This window comes from Culex pipiens, chromosome 3 (genome assembly GCF_016801865.2).
Source record: "Culex pipiens pallens isolate TS chromosome 3, TS_CPP_V2, whole genome shotgun sequence".
NCBI classification, from domain to species: domain Eukaryota; kingdom Metazoa; phylum Arthropoda; class Insecta; order Diptera; family Culicidae; genus Culex; species Culex pipiens.
The window spans coordinates 130,053,702-130,071,056 of NC_068939.1; the positions used below are offsets into that span (position 1 = coordinate 130,053,702).

A 17,355-nucleotide genomic window follows, 5' to 3' on the forward strand; every position below is an offset into this window, starting at 1 on the left:
CCTAATTGCGATCGCCTGGTAAGCGTGTATGATCGTTTTACACAGGGCATCAAATTTGTTTATTAGTTTTAAAAATCAACACTGTCACTTGATTTTTGCCAAAATCGCGGAGTGCACTGAAGGTACATCGCAAGCCTGCTATTAAATAGCAAACCATATGGAGCCAAAAAATAAAATGACATTTATTCGGACTGCTCGCTCTGTGTTACTCTGTGGTACCACTGCGTGATTTTGACATTTCGGGCGTGCGCCATTCGTAACGCAATCATCGTTTGAAAATCTGGATACCTTCACATATGGGTCATTCCACCTGAAGTGTGCAAGAAAAAATGCAAATTTGAAAATTACCATCTCCGATTCTGCTCAAATTTGGCAGAGCTGTTGAGACTATCAAAACATGCAAGAATCCCGAATTTCATCAAAATCGGACCACCCCCTCCATTTTTGTACCCTCCCAAAAAATCGACTTTTTGGCGATTTTTGAGGAAAACACTTATCTTTGAACGGCGATAGCTCAGGAACCACAAATCTTAGAGGGTCGGTCTTAGACTCAAATTTGAAGGAAATTGGACGTAGAATCCATTTCCGTGATCAAAATTTTGATTAATTATTTTTTCTACCTGTATTGCGCAATTGAAAACTTTAAATGGCCGTATCTCAAAACAGCCCTATTTATTTTTTTAATTTGACATCACCATCGTGTTCCCCGGCCAATTTTACATAAGAATCACTTATCGACAAAAAGGAATATGTTTCGTTCCAGAGATATCGATTTTTAAAGTTTTGAGTATTTGAGATTACCTACATCAGCTACACTCGCCGCATCTGTTAGAAGCACACAGGCGCGCTGTTAAATAATTACTACCTGACAATTTATTGAAATAAGATTTCATAAATAATCTTTAGCAAATTTATCTGAAATTTATTTTATACCGCTTTAGAAAACTGGTGCGTAATCTTAAATTTAAAAAAAAAATATTAGTGTACGGTGAATTTGTGTGCTCTGCCCATAATTGAAAATTCGGCTATTATGCCAAATCAAGTATTCCGAGAAAAACGCGTTTTAGTGTTTGTGACAAAATCTCCGTCAAGGCAATTTGCCATAAGAGTGGCATATTAGCCGTTTGGATGTTCGCATTGGCAGCCAAGTCTAAGCACTATTTCAGTAAAATTCAAGTTCCAGAAGATGCGTTGGAACATCCTCTACCACCTGGTGCTAATATCTCGTTTTGCCAAAAGTGGATATTAGCCGTTTTTTCAATGGTGGGCAGTGCTAGCCTACAGGACAGAACAAGAACGACACGCAATACAGGGCAGAATGGAATTCCGGTAAAGCTAGCAGGAAATTGCAATTGGTCTTGTAGTAACACTTGAGAAAATGTCTACAATACATTATCTGGTTAAATAATAAGAAAAAAAAACTCATTGATATGTTGCAGACTCGCGAAGAACGATTAAGGAGGGGGGTTTGTGAAACGTATAAAACTAAAAAATGTAAGAAAATCACGAATTTTGATCTGATTTATTATCTGATAAAGATTCAGTAGTGTTGATTTCGACACCGGCCGAACAATAATCTTTTTTTTTTGTTTGTTAATCATTTCGAATTCTTGGAAAACAAGAATTGAATATGATTCAAATAATCGTAAGGCAGATTTTGGGGGTTTTTGCTGAATGGCACTATTTCGCTACTGCACATGGCAAAAACCTTAGAGCCCATGAACATTATTTCATCTGCTACATCCAGCACTACATTTGTTCTCGTTCAAATAAAAGAAGAAATAAAAGAAATAATTTGATAAGGTGAAGTAGCAGGAAAAAGATAAAAATAATAGAAGAATGATACATTTTCGAAAATTGTATTGTAAAAACTCTGTAGCATTTGCAAATAAACGTCAAAAGTTCGACTTTACTTAATATGGTTCAATGACACTGAGATCAGAAAAAACAGTGCATTAAAAATAATCCAATAAATATTCCTTAAACAAAAAATAGATTGTATTAGTTATTTCAAAATCGCATAAAATTATAAAAATAATTCATCTCCCATAACACCAGGTAGTAATTATTCATCAGCACGACTGTGTGCTTCTAGCAGATGCGGCGAGTGTAGCTGATGTAGGTAATCTCAAATACTCAAAACTTTAAAAATCGATATCTCTGGAACGAAACATATTCCTTTTTGTCGATAAGTGATTCTTATGTAAAATTGGCCGGGGAATACGATGGTGATGTCAAATTAAAAAAATAAATAGGGCTGTTTTGAGATACGGCCATTTAAAGTTTTCAATTGCGCAATACAGGTAGAAAAAAATAATTAATCAAAATTTTGATCACGGAAATGGATTCTACGTCCAATTTCCTTCAAATTTGAGTCTAAGACCGACCCTCTAAGATTTGTGGTTCCTGAGCTATCGCCGTTCAAAGATAGGTGTTTTCCTCAAAAATCGCCAAAAAGTCGATTTTTTGGGAGGGTACAAAAATGGAGGGGGTGGTCCGATTTTGATGAAATTCGGGATTCTTGCATGTTTTGATAGTCTCAACAGCTCTGCCAAATTTGAGCAGAATCGGAGATGGTAATTTTCAAATGCTGTTCCGCTTCAGATGGAATGACCCATATACTAGGGTGGTCCAAATCCGGACTGTTTGTATGGAAAGAATCGTCAAAAAGATTGGAGAAAAGCATCTGTTTTACTGTGGAGGCAATGTGGAGGTTTCAACGAGGGTTTCAATAACTATGCAATTCATACCAATTGGGTCCTAAAATTAAGTTTAGATTGCTCATATTATTGCTCACAACGATAAAGCTTATTTTTCTGAGTACAATGACCACACAATGACCCTTTATTATATAAACACAAAGTGTTTGAAATGGATTTTTAAATCAATTTTAAAAAATAAACCTCGCAGTCCTTGTTGACAGAAAAGGTTTTACTTGACAGCTTGATCCATCGAAAAATTGTTGTTTTGTTATTTTCATTAAATATTAATTTTTATATGTTATACTCAATTTAAACAGACGTAAGTTTGCTAAGATAATAATGGTTTCGATCTATAGATTGATAAACGCATTTAATAAATGAAATTCTTGATATCAATCGATTGTTTTCATAATCGAATTAACAAAATAAAAACAATTTTTAACTTTTCTACGAAATGGTTCAATATTTAATTTAATTATTTTCTGTTCCGGATTTTTTAAAAGGAAAGTTTTTTTTTTGCAAAAAGCAATTCCTGAAATTTTAAATTTTGTTCATGAATTTCACGTTTATAGTTAAATGCACCATAAACATGGTAATAATTTTCTTCGTACTCAAATTTAATTCCACGATGTGATTGATTGAAAATCGATTGGTTTACTTCACGATAAAAAAAGAAATCAAAATAAATAAAAGATATATTATACAGTGTTACTTCACACAAATCAGATAACGAAAAAAAACATAACAATATTTTTTTCGTGATTCGTTATCCGAAGTGTTGATTATCCGACGTGAAATTTGTCAGAGGCCTTCGGATAATCGAGTCTGGTCTGTAATAGCAAAACGCAATCAAATTTCAGGATGGAACCATATCATTCTTCGGCAATGGTAATTTTTGTTTTTTCTTTTGCAAGAAATAATAATTATTTACAAATAAAAGTGATTTGTTATTTTTTGTCAGGATTGTGCAGTCAGTCAGGGTAACAACACCAAAAATCCACTAACATACTGATTTGAGTCGACTTGACACAAGTCAAAAACAATTTGAATTATTATTCGTCTGTTGGAACATTTAAAGTTCGACGTTTTGTGAAAAAAAAAAGTAAAAAGAAAACTCCCAAGTCATTTTATATTTTATAAAACAATTCGTTAAAAACTTGTTTATAACATGTAATAATAGCAGTGTTAAGTAGAAAACGTCAGTTAAATCATAAAAATTAAAGCAAAAAAAAAACAAATTCCGTCACTAACTAGCTGTAGCATATATGTTATTTTTTAAGATACTATTGTTCAATTAGATTGTTTGTGTAAAATACTTATTGCAGATTGCAGCGATTTTTAGACAATCGTGCAACTTGTGGAAAGCTCTATACAAAAGTGCACACCTCAAACTACAGCAGGAAAAAACTGTCTAAGACACACACCCTAGTTCGAAACTGTTCTAAAGTGTTCGAAAGCAACAAAGCTCAGTCGAGACACGCACCACTCCAGGCGAGCGGGGGAGAGAAGGGGTGGGATTTCAAGTGTGCAAATATTTGGTGTGCAGTTATGATTTGCAAGGTTGGAGAATTTGATGCAAAGTGTGCAATATTGATACAAAATAAAGATTTAGGTTGACTGGTTCAGCCATTTTACTCGAAGCACTTATCTTAAAATCAAGGAATCAGGACCTAGAATCCAAGTTTAGAAATTATTCGAACTGCATTGATCAAACCAATTAATTAAACTTGAGGCTGATACTAGGGCTAATATAGGGACTATAAAATTGCAAGGATCAAGTCACCCGAAATGCACTTTTTAAATAATTGATTCTAAAAATAGTATGACGATAAATTTAACGTCGAAGGCGTTAAAACATAAAGAGATTTGTAGTTAAGTTACCAACTACAAATCTCTTTAAGTTAAAACAGTTCATGCATACAACATATTTTTTGAATAAATTTAAAGTCTTTTCTGTAAATATTAAAATAAAAAAAAGCTCTCTTGGAGGTTTTTGTAGCTCTTTTAAGAAAAATGTGTTTAACTTAATCCCAACATTTTTTAATTTTTTTTTCTTTGGTTTTATACAATGTGAATTTGAGTCCATTTAGCACAACTTTCTAGATCAAAGCAATTATTTTACCCACACGCTGACGAGAATCAATTGAGTGTTTGCTTTAGTGTCCCCGGGGATCAAGTCTCCCCACTCTCCCCTACGTCTGGTAACACTAATAAAGATAAAGGTTTTTAATTTTATTTAACATCGAAATACAAAGCACTTAGGAGACACACATATGTAACCTTCCATCGGATGGGGAAGTAAAACATCGGTCCCGACCTTGGTTGTTGTTAGGCCGTTAAGTCATTCCAGATGTGGGAGTCGTCTCCCTGCTATAAAAAGACAAACAACACACCAAACCAAGCCTGCTCCGGTGGAATCGCTGGCGGCGGTTGGACTCGCAATCCAAAGGTCGTCAGTTCGAACCCTGGGGTGGAAGGTTCCTTGGAGTAGAAAGAGGTTTGGGTTGCCTTTGGACTCCTAGGTTCGAGCGGAAACTTGCAATAGAGACCACAAAAGACCTGGGGGTTGTTTATGTGGATGGTTTGATGTTTTTTTTGACATATTTAACTAAGAAAATTTGATACGTAGTCAACAACACTAGATTTTAAGTAGTTTTGGAACATGGACACACACATATAGAAAGGAAATTGTGATATCATTCAATGGAAACGATTTGGTAGACTTACACACTTTATTTTAATAAATATTTATAAACTATACTATACGAATGTCGCAACATTCAGTTTGAAAATTGAGCAAATAGTGTCAAATGTTGTTATATTTTTTCTTGTAAATGGGACCACCTGCAACGCAGATGGACACTCGGAAAGAGGGGGAGGGGAATAAAGAAGGTGTTGTGCCCACATGGTTTCCCAGCATGGTCTCTTCCAAATACTATGCTTTGCATTGTTGCCTTCCAGTTTGGGTAGTCGTCGTCGTTGGTTGTTTCATGAAGGTTTTTTTTACAGCCTAAGGCTTGTGCGGTTTCGTGTGCGATGACTAGCAGCGCGCATTTCAATTCAGGGGGGGGGGGGGTGGGTGGCGTTGTACATCACAAGAGGGTATTGATTTCAGAACAGGAGGTAGTACAGCTGGAACAGAATAAGGGCTAAGATCACCGCCAGGATGCTGTGGACCGTGAGTTCCTTTTTCCGCTGCACCATTCTGGCCTGCTTGACGTTGTTGAGATCCTCCTTGAAGAAGTACTTCTTCAGGCCGGGCACAACACGCTCGAAGTATAACCGCCAGCTGTAGTTTCGATTATCGCAGGGGTACTGCCGGTGATCGGCGGAGTTCATTCTGCGGAGGGGAAGAAAATGCGCCTTCGTGAGAAATGGTTGCTTTCTTGGATTGGTTGCGGGTTGGGCTACTTACTGGACGTACAGATCGCGCATGTTCTGGTTGTCGAAGAAGAACGTGGTGTTGGTAAACTTCCTGACCGTTTCGACCACCTTGTCGATCTTATTGTACGTGCTCACCAGCCGGGGCTTCTCGCCCCGTAGCCGCATGGCCGTGTCCAGCACGAACGCCGGCAGGTAGTGCAGAAAGAACGAGTAGATCCGGAACATGGTTTCACTGCTGGTGACAATGGATAACGGCGTGTACAGCCCCGTCAGCAGGGGGTGCTTTTCAACAACCTTTGCGCACTCGAGACGTCGTTCATCTGAAATGTCGCAATTTCAGGATTATTCAAAAGGCCTTAAGACGAACATATAGTTATAGTCGACTTACCAAATGTAAGGGGATTGTCCGCGGAGCTGATGCAGTTGTAGACCAGAACTTCCTTCTCTTGTTCCCTGAGTTGAAAAAACACATTAAGATCTTGAACATACCCCCGAACCAAAACCTGCTCACCTGGTGGCGTACGTCTTCCAGCCGACGGCGATGATCGCGTTGCTAACGTAGTCCACCGGCACCGTGTCGATCTGCACATGTGGGTCGATTTGGGTCGTCCGAATCAAGCCATAGTACCAGCCGATAAAGGTGCCGTTCGGGCCGTAGATACTGTCGCACCAGCCGGGGATGGGCTCATCGATGGCAGGCATAACGCAGGATGGCCGCAAAACGGCCACTGGGAAGTATTGACGGTAGTTCTGTGTAAGGACCTCGGCCAGCGACTTGGTGAACGTGTACGTGTTTGGCCACTTGAGCGAGTACTTGAACAGCTCTTCCTTCATCTTTTCGTCCTGCAGGTTGGCCAGAACCTTCTCCGGGTTGAAGTCCACCGGGTAGACGCGCTCTTCGATGTGGTCCGTGTAGCTGTTGGAGTAGGCCGTCGAAACGTAGATGAAACTCTGAAAACATTAAAATTGTTTAAACTCCAACTCCACCAATCGCCAAATCCCAACCAACCTCCATGTTCTTGGCGTGCTTGCCGATCTCCAGCGCTTCCCGCGTTCCCAGCAGGTTTATTCTGATGGCTTTGATGATCTCTTCGTCAAACTTGACGGTGGCAGCGATGTGTAGAATTATGTTGACGTTCTCCCGCAGGTACTCCATGCTTTCCGCCGACAGGCTGAGGTTCTCCTTTTCCAGGTCACCCTCGACCACCTTGATCCGGTCTTTGTAGTTGGGGGACTTTTTCGTCAGTCTGTCGAATACCTGAAGGGAGAATTAATTGGGTTAGTTTTTGAGAACATTGAATTATCATGAACTGTTGAACCAGGAACAGTCGCATTAAAAAAACCAAAATTTCACAAAGCTAAACAATGCAATGAATTGTGTCTGCGGTAAACATTACGCCATTAGGCCTGGCCAGTTTTGCACATTCCCTTTGCTCTTATGTTTCGTCATCTTGCTATCTTACAATATTCAGAAGTCAGATTCGCATTCGCATTCGCATTCGCATGGAGATGGTGATCTTAGCGGGTTGCAGACTGGATTTCGTCATGTATATTTGATAAATGTCCAGGGAATGAGGGAAAACAAAATGCTACAGATCGAGTTCATCTACTTTGTAGGCAGATGTGATCACCATAACAATGAGTTCATGTCCGATGGCAAATCCCATTGATTGCGCTCTATCGCAACCGATCGACAAATAGTAGTGTGAAAACTTACAAATAACCGTAAGTAATTATCCACTCACACCCCCACTCCCAAACAGGTATTCTACTCATCGTTAAACGGCCCCGGGTGTGAGTGCTGGGAGCTGAAAACAACGCACATCACACACATCAGGCTATCAATCAACTATAAATGAAACGTTTCCGTTCAAAAGTTGCCCGAGATGCATTCGTAATGAATTTAATTAAACCAGATTACCTTCCTGCCCGGATTCTACCGGTTTTCCGGGGGGCCACTTCGCACATGCAAAATCACACTACTGCGAGGAGAACCGCTAGATTCGTACTAGAGTAGTTGAGTTGAGATATTGCAAGAAGTGTGATCGCCAATTAGTATTAAAACTGGGTAGTTTAAGTTGTTTTCGATCCTTCCAACACTGATGCCTCCAGGCATCTTCAGGCCAAAACTGTAGTGGACAAAAACCAGTCATTTCTTGGGTCTTGTACAGTTAGAGATGATGCTGGGCTTAATTCTCCGTTTATTCGCCTCATCATCAATTGTTATTTTAAGTTGTTTTTTTTTTCGTTTCGTTTTTCGTGTTGATTATCTGTGATTATCGGCAACGGGCAGTAATTACGGGTATCGCATCACATTGTACCGAAAAAGGGAAACGAATCTTTTTTTTCTGCAGTTTATCGGATTTCATTCAATTAGCAATGTCATGCAATAGTGTTGTTAAGTCACTTGTTTTCGCCGAAACTATATTGATTTCAAGCATTTTCCACACAGTGTTTTCATTTTCTTCTGCTCATTTTTTTTTGTGGCAAGAGGGTCATTGTGAGTTACTTTTGTTCTACAATAAATATTACTTCTTTTTGTCCTTTAATTTAAGCATGTTTATTTGTTTTTTTTTCTTGTTTTGTTTTTATTTCTTACTGATTATTTAGAACGAAATCTACAACCTTCAGCAATTATCTTTCCCCATAGTTGTGTTTTCTAAATTTTATTTTTTTTCTAGCATAATCCACTTGTTTTTCAAATATTAATCATCAAAAAAAGGCAAAAATAGCATGATACACTCTTGGTTTACAAACTCACATTGTACGTTTACATTGTTTTTCTTTAAATATGCTTTATACCAATTGTTCAGCTTCACAACTCGTATAATGTTTATTTAAGAGCGAGTTTTTCACCAATGTGTAACAGGTCGTATCGAGGTGCTCCGATTTGGATGAAACTTTCAGCGTTTGTTTGTCTATACATGAGATGAACTCATGCCAAATATGAGCCCTCTACGACAAAGGGAAGTGGGGTAAAACGGGCTTTGAAGTTTGAAGACCTAAAAAATCTTAAAATTGCCTTCATTTCCGCAAAACTTCATCAATTCCAACCCTCTTAGATGCATTCGAAAGGTCTTTTGAAGCACTTCAAAATGTGCCATAGACATCCAGGATTGGTTCGACTTTTTCTCTTAGCTTTTGCAAATTACTGTCAAAAATGGATTTTTTTTAAAACCTTAATATCTTATTGCAACAGCCTCCAACACCCATACTCCCATAGGTTAAAAGATAGGTAATTACATGGACTGTAAGCCTACGGTGTTAACTTTTTGGCCAATCGCAGTTTTTCTCATAGTTTTTCGATTTTTCTAGAACAAACATTTTACAACGTTAGTTTTTTCCCTGTAGGCCGCCATAGCGGCACTTTTTGATCTCAATTTTGTCATATTCGGAATCCTCGGACAATTTCACGTAAGTTAGAAGTATTGGAGTTGTAAATTTCGTCGTAGAGGGCTCATATTTGGCATGAGTTCATCTCATGTATAGACAAACAAACGCTGAAAGTTTCATCCAAATCGGAGCACCTCGATACGACCTCTAGAACAAACCGAGCAATATTTACAAATACTGCCTCTTAAGTGGATGAGCAGACGGAAATAACTTTGGAAAAACATTTTTTTTTGATATTTGAAAATACTAACCAATAACATTTTATTTTATTTATAACAAGATTTCGTCAGCTGTGTGCTATCTTGTGACAACGACCATTTAGTACTATTCATGAAAATCAATTTTTAAAGTTTGATGATAAATATTTTCAAAACTATAGATGGTAGAGCCAAACTTTTTGAAGCAATCGGTTCGTATACTATCGCTTAACAGACGCTCCAAGTTTCAACTAATTTGGTTAAACCAGTTAAAAGATACAGTAAATTATGTAATCAAAAATCTGAAAAGCACGTGTCACAAGTGTGTTTCGAAAGAAAATTTGTACTACGTGTCACAAGTGTGCACAGAATTCCCATACAAACTAAAATAGACTTAAATCAATAGTTTAACCGACTTAATCAGTATATTTTCAAAAACAAAAAATTGCATTGTCTTTAGAAAATGTGTATCAACATAAATTTGTGAAAAACAAGAAAAGTTTTCCACATTTTCAACATGTATGACGTGTCACAAGTGTGCACGATCATTTTGATGATAAATTGGTCTATGTCACAAGTGTGTATTGCGATATCCGGGAAACGGAAGCGAGTTTCCAAAATCGGGTTAAAGCATCTTGTAGTGTTTGTTAAGTTTAGCAAAACGTCATCATTAACTCATTTTCGACCAAAATGGTCTATGTCACAAGATAGCACACAGCTGACGATTTGTTATTCGCCGTTATGTTTTTTTTTGTTATTGGATTGTTATTGTAATAACAGACTAATAACATTTTTAGTTATTCTTCGAACAAATCTTTGTTATTATTTTTTGTTATTATAACAACTAATCCGATCATCCCAATAACAGTTTGAGGTATTCTTCCATAACAAAAAATGTTATTCCAAAGTTGTTTTGGCTTTCAACCAATATCAGACCAATAACAAATTTTGTTATGATAACATAAACTGTTATTAAACTCTAATGCAAAAAAATATTTTTCAAGAAGATTCCATAACACTTTTTGTTATTTTAACGGCATAAATTTTGTTATTATAGTCTGCCTGGAATAAACTTTCAAAAATATTTGGAACGGTCTTATTATATTTTATTTGTTTATTCTGACATGAATTTCTTAAACATGTATTGTTTGGTGTATTATGTTTTGTGAAAAAACAAGATTCTTTAATTAAAAAACTTGCGCAATTATTTAGACTAAACATTTCGTTGAAAAAGTTTCTGCAACTATTTGGAAAACGTTGTAAATCGAGTATTTTTGCATTTTTAATCAAATGAAACATTTATAAGCTTTTTACAAATTTAAAAAAATCATGAGTATTGGTATTTTGTAATTTTTGATACAAGCACAACGGTTTTAATTTGTGTGTGAAATAAAGTGATTTTACTTTTTTTGCTGTTAATTATTCTTAGGAATCGGCAAGGGAATCTGAAGTTGAACAATTTGTTTAAGTTTTCAACAAAAAATATTGTACTAGTTAAAAGTGCTCTTTTGCATTCAAACATATTACAGAATTGATTAGCAATTTCGAAAGAAACTACATTCCAATTAGTGGGTCTGAATGCGATCTTCAAACTTATTCGAAAAAGCGAGACTTGAGTTAACGAATTGTCTCTGTAATAAAATTATTTGAAGCTATTTTCAAAGTGTCATAAAAAAAAGTCAAAGGATCAGAATTTTGTTATAACTGCAATTTTGTGATCGTTTTTGGTCGGCTTTTATGCAACTGAGTGAATTGTAATTCAAACACCAGCAAACTTGTGAGTCACTTAACGTGACCTAATAATATAGCTAACTTTCAAAAAAATCATATGACACTTTTCAGACTCAATAATTTAAAGCTCTGCATAGATTGGGATAATCGAATTACGAAACAAAATATCTTTTTTCTTGTTTCTAAAGTTAGTTCAAAGACCCCAAATTAGTAACCTCATCAAGCTTTAGTATTTTTTGAATTAAATATATTTTATTGATCTTTTTATAATAATAATAATTACATTTGATTTACATAATAAGTGGTCAGCTGTTGCTCTTCAGCTTTAGTTTGCTTTTCGTGATTTTAACACTGTTCATTTTCATAACTTTAAAAGTATTTGATTTATCATTTTTGTAACACTAGGTACAATGAGGAAAAAAATGTTAAGAAAACAAAACCGAACCTAAATGTAACTTAAAACTTACATTTTTCCTTAAGTGTTTAACTTCAATAACACTCAACCCGGTGGTTGGTCAGTTTTTCGTTTGACACTTATTTAGTTTGTACCCCGTTGGTTGGTCAAAGTCAAACTAAAAAGAGAGTAATCTACGTGCGCATGTATTGCGTGTACGTACACGAAAAAAGGTGAGGTTAAATTTTGTCCGGCCAGCAAAATCTAATGGTGCGCTAGTGTGTGTACGCGAAACGTCATAAAGCTCTAGTGACGAACTGTAACTTTTTACATGGCGCTCACGCACACTATCAAAACAAACGTTTGGTAGTGTGTGTGAACTCCGTGTAAAAGGGGTGTCAAACTAAAAAATGACCCCGTTCGTTTGACAACAGTTGGTGTGAAACCATCGGGGTTTGAGTGTACACAGTTTTCTTTTGTTTTCAACTGTTAAAACAATCAGACAGGAAATATCAAAGTTATTTGTATGCAAAATCTTGCTTAGTGCTGCGGATAAAAACAAAATCGATCTCTAAATACCTGAAACCCCAAACTTGATTTCCTGGTACACATAAACATCACCAAAATATCAACGATTTAGCTGAAATTTAGCTAAAAATAGATTTATCAACGCTATTCTTAGCTCTTCAGGTGGGAAGGGCTATAAACCGCCGATTAAATCCTTTAAAAACTTGAATTTCAAATTTGAACAAGCCCCCGTTTTGGGCTGAAACGGAACTGATTAACGATTCAAACGCGTGTGGCACTTAAAACTCCCGCCAAAATTCATTAATTGATTCTTCGCTCACTTGGAATCGCAATTTAGCATGGGCTTTACCATTCTTTGTTTTTTTTTTTGAGATAAAAATGACATCAGATAACCCATTGACGTCAAACACTATAATGCTATTTTTGGAAAATCCAGTTTGATTTATGAAGTCATTCGAACAAAAGTGGAGTTTTTGTCAAAGGGCTAGTAAAACACGACGATGATCTTTTTACGACGCATTGATTTTACGACTTTTGGCACTCGATATGATACATTCAAATTTATTCGAAGATTTATAGCATAAACCTTTTTTACGATGTTTAAGGTACATCATTAAGGTTCAGGAAAAGATCATAAAACCCACTGATTTGCATCGTGCACTAATTTCTTATGTGTTGCTACTGTTGACAAGCTTAACTGTGGTGTAAATTCGTGAGTCAAAATTAATCAAGTTTTTTTTGTGGTTGACTAAGCTTTGATCGTCAACTTTAATTAAAACCACGCTGACAGGCTTATCAACTGTGCCACGCTTGCCTACAAACGACATAAACAAAGCATTATCGATGGGAGCTGAACCCCTCTAGACTAGTCTAGACCCGAGGAACTGGTTTTTGGCTTCCGAGCGATGATCATTTTTCGGAAATCCTCCGTCGCCATCGTCGTTGTCATCGCGGGAGGATGGCCTTCAGAGTTTTGCGCTGAATGTCGTACAATTTTGGGACTAATGTTATTTATATTTATAGAATCGGAGAGCCCACCTTCGGGGGATGTTTTGAAAGTGAAATAAGACGTATGTGACGATTTCACAACAAACCAGAATGAAAATGGTGGATTTCTTTGCCTCGAGCGTGACCGTTGGGCAAGGTCCAACGATTCTCGAATTCCTAGGTTTTAGAACCGTTGTCTCACAGCTCAAACTCCTTGTCTGACAAAAAATATAAGTGGAGCCATAGTAGCGATACATAGTGCGACGTCATTTGATCGCAGTGTTCTTTAGCTAGTGATTAGAGAAACACGAGGTGCCGCAATCAACGGGGGCTGGTTTGCCTTGGCAAGGATTGTGTGCTTGTGAGGTTCTAGATTCTTTGCTCTGATTGACCCTTGGCAGAGCTGATGTCGGACTGTATATATCATACGTAAAATAAAATAAAAATCTATTTGAAAAATCTTTTGAATTAAACTAAATAACACATTTTTAATGAATCAACGGCTTTGAAATAATTGTAATTGTAATTATATCCTGAAACCAGGAAAATTTACACATATTTTAAACACTACAAATTTCTGCAAATTAGGTGGTACCGTAAAACGAGGTGACTTTGATAGCCGGGGTGACTTTGATAGGTTTGCGATTTTTCCGCAAAATGAAGAGTACAATTAAAATACGTAAGGAATGGTTTAGAAACATACTGACCGTGGTAGAGAAGTGTTCAAAGTACCTCAAGAAGAACTTTTCATAAAATTTTGACAGGTTTAACGGTGCACATCAACCAGAGCTTTTGCACCCAGATTTTTGTTACAAGTTAACTATAGTTAAGAAAATGTTGATGATAGTCATTATTTTAAACGTCTCAAAGTGTCATGATTTTCTCAATAAACATGATTTTTAATCGGGAAACGGAATGCAATTTCGGATTCTTTGGACAATTTACCACTAGGAGAAGGTTAAAAAAGTTTGTAAATAATAGATAAAATATGTGTTTTTGAAACACAATTTAAAAAAATCTCCAAATTTATAGGCAATTTCAGTTGAACAAATTTCATGTAAAATGTGAAAACTTGTGATTCGTGCTTCGAATTCAGTATAAAATGCAATATAAATCGATAATTTTATAAACAAAACTAGTTTTAACAAAATTCAGGCGAAATTCCGACTTTTTAACAATTTTACCTAAAATTTATATGTATTTTGCCTAAAAGCTTATATACTTAGTTAACTAAATATAAACATTGATTTTTTTTCTTAAAAACTATAACATCTAGTTTAGTGATGTTACATTTAGCGTACAAATAAAGTTTGAACATCTTAAATATGATTTTAACAAGAAAAACTATGACTATCAAAGTCACCCCGGAATTATAACTAAGAATTTTTAACGTAACTATTTTTCTAAACACTATTGAAACAACTTTTTTTTTCCGAAATAGTGCATGGACTTTGTGTGGCCTACCCCAGTACATGTTTTAAAAATATTAATCTTGAGAAAAACCTTACCTGTTGGAAAATATTCTAAAAACATATTGAAATCCTATCAAAGTCACCCCGGTTTACGGTATATAGATTTTTAGATATATAAATTTTCGAAATCCACATGGTGCTAACGGTTCGTGTTCCAAGTAACAACTTTGTGATTTGTCATCTCTGTAGAATTTGAGTAAATTGAAAATATCGCCCTTCAAAACCAAATCAAAATTACAATTTTCTGAAGCATTGAGAGGCGGTGTTACAAATTCTTTTAAATTCTTCAGAGTGGACAATTCGCAGTATTTAGAAAAGTTTTCAGGAATACGAACCATGGGCTCATGAAGTTTTCACTGCATTTATTTCGTTGATTAAGCAATACTTGTGTGAAGTAACTATCCTAAGCTGAGATGTGGACTACCTTTAAACAGCTGATTAATTAAAAGTTGGGAACAGAGCTTGAGGGCGTTTGAAGAATCGAGTAACTCTACTGAAGGAAAAAAGTTAATTCAAACTTCGAAATAGCTAATTCCTGAGGTGTTAAAAAAATCAAAAACGAGTTATGATCCAAAAATTGAATTTATTTTTTTACTTTTGAGCTAAAAAAAACAAAAGCAAAATAAAATACAAGGTTTTTAATTTCATAAAAATCCTGATTTTTTAAAAGCTCTTTCAAGTTTTTCCCAAAAATTCAGCCGGTATAAAAAATATTCTATTGCTAAAAAATATTTAAAATGTTCATAGAAAAAAACTACAATCTATGGTAAATAGAGGGCAAAGATTCTCGATATTTTCAATTTCCCGGGAATCGAGACTTTAATTTTGCTATTTCCCGGGAATTCCCGGGACCCGGGAATTTTTGCATGCGTTCAAAATTACTGATCCTGGCTGATAATTTAAAAGAAAAGTGATACATGTCATGGGATGATTTCATTTGAAATGATCAGGACAGCCTGCTTGTTTACAAATCTACATTGACCCATTTACATTGTTTTGCTTGAATTACAAGTGAATGGAGACATTGAAATTTACTGCCATGTTTGCATAAATGTCCCATAGGCGAATACAGCAAGCTGAGAAAAACGCATTTGCAATTTGTCGCACATATCATTTTCGCGAAAAAACTGGATTTCCCCCTGATGTCTTCAACAAAGTACTGAAAATTGCAGGTTTTTTTCTGAAAGATCACACGATTTTGAACCAATCTGCATAAATAACTCAAAAGTGATGAAAATGCATATGTTACATATATGCGATCAGGGGCAGTTTAGTCATAATTATTCGATTAGATTTAGTAATCATATCGTTAAGTTATGCTATTCTTTCTACACATTCAATTCAATTCAATTCAGTTTTATTGGTGAATAATCAAATTACAATGTGTTAGTTTTGAGTACATTACAGAGTTTTTGAGTTCATTTCAGCTGTGTATTGCATCGAAATTCATTTTTGAGCAATTAAAAGTGTATAATAAAAGTATAATGTTTCTTTCTACACATTCACAAGATCATTTCTAGAGCTTTTTGGAACGCATAACTGTACTGTTTTATTTTTTACACTCCTTCATGCTCACTACATGATTTTTCCTATGTTTAAAAATCTGTTTGTTTCCGGGTTTCTCGTCAAGTTTCTCGTAGTAGACATAGACAAGTCAAAAGATGTTTTTCCCATTGTTGAAAAAAATCTAAAATGTTTATTACTCTCCAAGATGATTATCACAGACCCTGTAAAACTGTAAATATTCAGTAAATTTACAGAAGCTACAATAATTAAAATCGTCACAATTGGCTGACAAATAACTTTATAATAAATAAAATGCAATATTTTTTTTCCTCAATAATAATTAAATTTTGGTGCCAATGCAAAACATAAATTCATGCTTACTTTTTTAAAAGGTTTTATGAATATTGGAAACGCATGGTGCATTGGTTGTTTTGAAAAATTATCTAGAATTGACTAATGGCCATCAAAATAGGAGATTACCTTGAAGTAGAGCGGTTAACTTACTTAAGCTATTTTTTAATGCCTTGAATGTATCTGCAACCTTTTTTTAACAAAAATCTGGACTCACCATTTTAGTGGTCGTGTTATCAAAACAATTATTTCATTTTTCCAGTTTAATTTTAATCTATCAGAATTAGCAAATTACATAAGCATTAATACAATCAAACTTTAATATGTCTTTATATTTTTTTTGGCTTTATATTATTTTGCTTGAATATTTGTAAGTATTCCCGGGAATCGAGAGATTCAAAAATAGCCGATTTCCCGGGAATTTCCGCTCGTCACCCTCCAAATGTAAACAATGTAGAATACATTGTATAACTTTTGATTTTGGATTTTTGATCAAATAGTGTACTTTAGTGTATTCCTGACCTGAAGTGATCCTAAAAATGTGCTTTAACTAATTTAAAAAAATCATTGTGCAAATTGCTTAACTTGATTTGGTATTGTTGTTTTACATCAACAACAAAACAAAAAATTGATATATCAAAAATGTGTACGTTACATAGCTATTGAACTCAATGAAATCGATAGAGAACGCAAAAAATTAATATCACTTC

At 35.4% G+C, this 17,355-nt stretch overlaps 2 protein-coding genes across 2 annotated transcripts in view; one reads left to right on the plus strand and one right to left on the minus strand.

The window, feature by feature from the left end:
* Positions 1–17,355, plus strand: part of LOC120430879 (uncharacterized) — a 73,403-nt gene that overhangs the window by 33,612 nt on the left and 22,436 nt on the right. The window lies entirely within an intron of this gene.
* On the minus strand, positions 5,596–8,681 carry LOC120432064 (fatty acyl-CoA reductase 2-like). The gene is made up of 5 exons (XM_039597195.2): positions 7,096–8,681; positions 6,598–7,037; positions 6,475–6,539; positions 6,118–6,406; positions 5,596–6,042 (listed from the first exon to the last, which is right to left on the minus strand). Exons 1-5 carry the CDS (start codon positions 7,240–7,242, stop codon positions 5,814–5,816), a joined length of 1,170 nt encoding a protein of 389 aa, XP_039453129.1. The 5' UTR covers positions 7,243–8,681; the 3' UTR covers positions 5,596–5,813.

Excerpts from the sequence above, each read along its gene's own strand:
- LOC120432064 (XM_039597195.2), bottom strand. The coding sequence starts at position 7,242 with ATGGAGTACCTGCGGGAGAACGTCAACATAATTCTACACATCGCTGCC. Across the intron at positions 7,038-7,095 it reads AGCACGCCAAGAACATGGAG|AGTTTCATCTACGTTTCGAC; the intron begins GTTGGTTGGGAT and ends TAATGTTTTCAG. Across the intron at positions 6,407-6,474 it reads GGACAATCCCCTTACATTTG|ATGAACGACGTCTCGAGTGC; the intron begins GTAAGTCGACTA and ends GCGACATTTCAG.